The 4,490-nt window shown below is 54.4% G+C and overlaps 1 protein-coding gene across 2 annotated transcripts; it reads left to right on the top strand.

Moving 5' to 3' along the window:
* Positions 1–960: 960 nt before the first annotated feature.
* Positions 961–3,526, top strand: HPCAL4 (hippocalcin like 4; the record flags this gene model as incomplete). Of its 2 annotated transcripts, XM_082615139.1 has the most annotated exons (3): positions 961–1,122; positions 1,252–1,467; positions 3,329–3,526. In XM_082615139.1, the coding sequence occupies 3 exons, from the start codon at positions 961–963 to the stop codon at positions 3,524–3,526; spliced, it is 576 nt and encodes a 191-aa protein (XP_082471265.1). The 2 variants fall into 2 exon arrangements, with proteins under 2 accessions (XP_082471265.1, XP_082471266.1); XM_082615140.1 differs by lacking the exon at positions 1,252–1,467.
* Positions 3,527–4,490: the final 964 nt, after the last annotated feature.

Below are 4,490 nucleotides of genomic sequence, written 5' to 3'. Positions count from 1 at the left end.
AGTGTCTGTGGAACGAATGTGGTCCTCTTAACCCTTGCTTTAAAACCCCAGGAGCTTCTGTCCCCCACGGGTAAGGGCCAAACTCCTTGGCGTGGATTGAAGGCCCTTTACAGTCAGCCATCTACCTCGTTGACCCAATTATGAGTTAGTAAAGGTGGGCTCATGTCGACTTTATCCCCATCACCGGCACAGGGCCTAGCACGCAGTCAGCCCCAATAAATGCTCAGGGAGTGAACGAATGAAAAGGAGAATTCAATCAGCGTCATCAGTGCTACCAGCTAGGACTTCTATTCGTACAGAGGAAGGAGGGAGAGAAGTTTCTTGCTGGGGTGGCCTGGAAGGCCTTGAGGAAGAACTTGGGAGACATGCAGGGGGAGCATGTGAGGAGCCTGCCTGGCAGGAGAGGAGCCTGCAGAGGTGGGAAGGGGCTGAGTGCGGAAAGCTCTGAATAGCGAGGGGAGGATTCAGGCTCTCTTCTATGGGTGTAGGGAGCTATGGAAGGTGTAAAGAGGAGAGGAGAGGATGAAGATTGTAGCATGCAGACTGGGCAGTGAGAAGGAAGAGTGCTGAGATCCTGGTTTCCAGGGGAGGAACCCTGCTGTGAGGAGAGGGGCGGGGCCTGCTGTAGACAGAGGAGGCCCTGTAATGAGGGGAAGCCCCCAGCCCAGTTGTGTGTAGGGGAGGGGGTGGGGGGGAGGAGCTCCTATGGGAAACGGTGTGGTGAAAGGACACCGCCCAGCTGTAGGAGTTGGGGGTTGTCCAGGGTGGTGGTGAGGGGAGGGGGACCCACCCTGCTATGGAAGGAGGGGTCCTGGCTGTGGGGATGTGGAGTTTGTTATGGGAGGGCGCTGTGGTGGAGAAAGGGAGCCTTGTCCTACAGAGACCTGGGGGAAGGCTGCTGAGGTGAGGGCCTTGCCCTGGACCAAACTGAGGGAGCTCCCTGTCCCCTCAGGCCCTGCCATGGGGAAGACCAACAGCAAGCTGGCCCCAGAGGTGCTGGACGACCTGGTTCAAAACACCGAGTTCAGTGAGCAGGAGCTGAAGCAGTGGTACAAGGGCTTCCTGAAGGACTGCCCCAGCGGCATCCTCAACCTGGAGGAGTTCCAGCAGCTCTACATCAAGGTAGGCGGGGCCAGGCACTCCGGGGGGCGGGCTGGACGGGCGGGGGCGGGGCCAGGCACTCTGCGGGGCGGGGGCGGACTGGGAGCGCCAGGCTGTTGCGGTGCCGCAATTCCAGTGTCCCCGCCTCAGTTCTTCCCCTACGGCGACGCCTCCAAGTTTGCGCAGCACGCTTTCCGCACCTTCGACAAGAACGGCGACGGCACCATCGACTTCCGGGAGTTCATCTGCGCCCTTTCGGTCACCTCCCGCGGCAGCTTCGAGCAGAAACTCAACTGGGCCTTTGAGATGTACGACCTGGACGGCGACGGGCGCATCACGCGCCTCGAGATGCTGGAGATCATCGAGGTGCGCTGGGGCGGATCCCAGAGACCGGGGTGTGCTGGGGTGACACGCCTGTCATCGCTGCGGGGCCCTTCTCTGGCACCGCCCTCTCCAGCCACCCTCCACCCAGGCCTCGGGAGCCACCTCGGGACACCCCACCCCCCCCCTCCTCCTCCTCCCTCCTCCCAGGATCCAGTGGGTAGCATTGGTTGGGTGCTCAGTGTGGGATAGGTCTTGTGCTATAGTGCTTTACCCAACAACTCCAGGGGGTAGGTACTGTTAGAAATCCCATTTTACGGATGAGGAGATGAATCAAGTGGCGGTTCATGATTCCAGTCGAAGGAGTCTGACTCCAGAGTCTAAGTTAACTCATTATTATTTCAACAAATGTATACTGAGTGCCTGCCACGTGCCAGGCACTGTTCAAAGTTCTTGGTTTGGGCTTCCCTGGTGGCGCAGTGGTTGAGAGTCCGCTTCGTGCCCCGGTCTGGGAAGATCCCACATGCCACGGAGCGGCTAGGCCTGTGAGCCATGGCCGCTGAGCCTGCGCGTCTGGAGCCTGTGCTCCGCAACGGGAGAGGCCACAACAGTGAGAGGCCCGCGAACTGCAAAAAAAAAAAAAAGTTCTTGGTTTCATGAGACATTCCTTCTAGTGAGAAAATTTAACAGTAACAAAACTTAGGCTGTGTCAGGCAGTAAGTGTTATGAAGAAGGTAAGCAAAGCAAAGTGAGGGGAGAGAGCGATGGAGGAAAAGCAATTTTGTGTGAGGTGAAAGGTGAGCAGCGACCTGGATAAGGTGAGGGAGCTCACCACGTAGGTTAGGTGTCTGGGGGAAGAGTGATCTGTGCATGGGGAACAATAAGTGCAAAGACCCTGAGGTTAGACTGTGTTTTCAGTGTTCAAGGAGTGGCCAGGAGGCCAGGGTGGTGGGAGAGAAGTCAGCAAGGGGAGAATGGTAGGAAGAGGGTCAGATAGGTAGCCAGGAGTCCATCTCTTAGCATCATAGTCTGGGGTAGAGACTTGACTTTCTTCTGAGTGAGATGGGAGGCCCTTAAGGGCTGTCTCTCTTCTCTGTGTGGAATAGGGGGTGGGAGGGCAGCAGAATTAGGGAGACCAGCTTGGAGACTTCCACAGCAGTCTGGTCAGGAGGGGTTGGAGGCAACAACCATGGAGCAGTGGAGGTAGTAGGCAGTGGCTGGTTATTGGACCTATTACAAAATTAAGGCTGACAAGATTTGCTGAAAGATTGGATATGGGTGTGAGAAAAGGAGAGTCGAGAATGGCATCAAGGTTTTTGGTCTGAACATCTAGAAGAATGAATTTGCTGTTCACCGAGACAGGGCATGCTGGGGCCTGAGCAGGTTGGAGGTGAAGAGTTGGGTAGTAGACATGTTTGATGTGAGATGCTCATTAAACATCCAGTCTTTTTTTTTTTTTTTTAATAAATTTATTTATTTATTTATTTATTTATGTTTGGCTGTGTTGGGTCTTCGTTTCTGTGCGAGGGCTTTCTCTAGTTGTGGCAAGCGGGGGCCACTCTTCATCGCGGTGCGCGGGCCTCTCACTATCGCGGCCTCTCTTGTTGCAGAGCGTAGGCTCCAGACGCGCAAGCTCAGTAGTTGTGGCTCACGGGCCTAGTTGCTCCGTGGCATGTGGGATCCTCCCAGACCAGGACTCGAACCCGTGTCCCCTGCATTGGCAGGCAGATTCTCAACCACTGCGCCACCAGGGAAGCCCCAAATATCCAGTCTTAATGACCATTTGTCACCTTCCAGTATCCTCACATCTCCCAGTGTTCTCCATGCCCACCCCCAGGCCCTTTCGTTCACCCCCAATCCTCCCTTCCCATTGTGAGTGTTCACACCTCCCTCCTTGCCCCACCAGGCTATCTACAAGATGGTGGGCACTGTGATCATGATGCGCATGAACCAGGATGGGCTCACGCCCCAGCAGCGTGTGGACAAGATCTTCAAGAAGATGGACCAGGATAAGGACGACCAGATTACACTGGAGGAGTTCAAGGAGGCGGCCAAGAGTGACCCGTCTATTGTGCTGCTGCTGCAGTGTGACATGCAGAAGTAGAGGCTGGTGAGGGGCAGGGCCCCTGGCCAGGAGGGGCGTGGCCACCTCCCAACCCAGTGACCTCTGGCTGGCCCTTCCCCAGGGGGAGGGGGACTCCAGCCTCACTCTCTGGCCCACCCACCCCTCTGCCCAAGTCCTTGCTCCCCTCAACCGAGATCCTTGAGGGACCACCTAACTCTGGAATAGAGACAGATCCTCAGGTATCCTATGGTCTAGCCCCAGCCCCAGTCTTGGCCCAGAATCAACATCCACTGGGCATAGGGGAGTTGGTTTTTGCATCAAGGTGCAGGGTGAAGGAGGGGGGCTGGGTTCTTCTTTGAAATTCTGTTCTTCCTGGGATTGTGCTTTATAGGATGTGGTCCCACAGACCCCGGTTAAAGGGCCAAATTGGGTCTGTCCTTTGCTGAGGACCCAGATCCCTTAAAGGTGGTCTGTGTCCTGCCCCCATGACTCTACCTGGCCCCACTGGCCCCAGCCTTTGGAATGTTCATTCAGTCCTTTCTTCAGCTAACATTTATTGAGCACCTGTTCAGTGCCAGGCACCTCTAGGTGCTAAGGCTATGGTAGACTCATTCTGTGCCCTCCGGCAGCTCGTAGGGTAGTTAGTGGTCAGGGTCTCAGACAGGGATGTTGAGCACAGGTGAGCAGAGGGTGCGGTGAGGCTGGTTAGTTTGAGAGGAACTATTAAATCTTTCTGCTCAGCTCCACACAGAGCTGCAGAAGGATGAAATGAAAAGTGTTTGGAAGTCTAGGAACCATGTCAGGGGGAATTTTAAGAAAAATTGAAATTTATGTAATACTTATATTTTTAGTACCCTTTAAAAGAGCTAAAATCATTTTATTAGTTGAGGATATTAAAACATACTTTATATTACTTGGTTTCTTGTAAAATGACTAAATGAATACAGAAAATGCTAATTTTCAGGGGGAAAAAAGAACTGAGAAAAAAGAAAATATCACCCAA

Source organism: Mesoplodon mirus (genome assembly GCF_964341445.2).
Source record: "Mesoplodon mirus genome assembly, chromosome: 3".
NCBI classification, from domain to species: domain Eukaryota; kingdom Metazoa; phylum Chordata; class Mammalia; order Artiodactyla; family Ziphiidae; genus Mesoplodon; species Mesoplodon mirus.
Note: the sequence above shows the minus strand (reverse complement) of the source record. Positions and strands in the feature narration are given on the sequence as shown.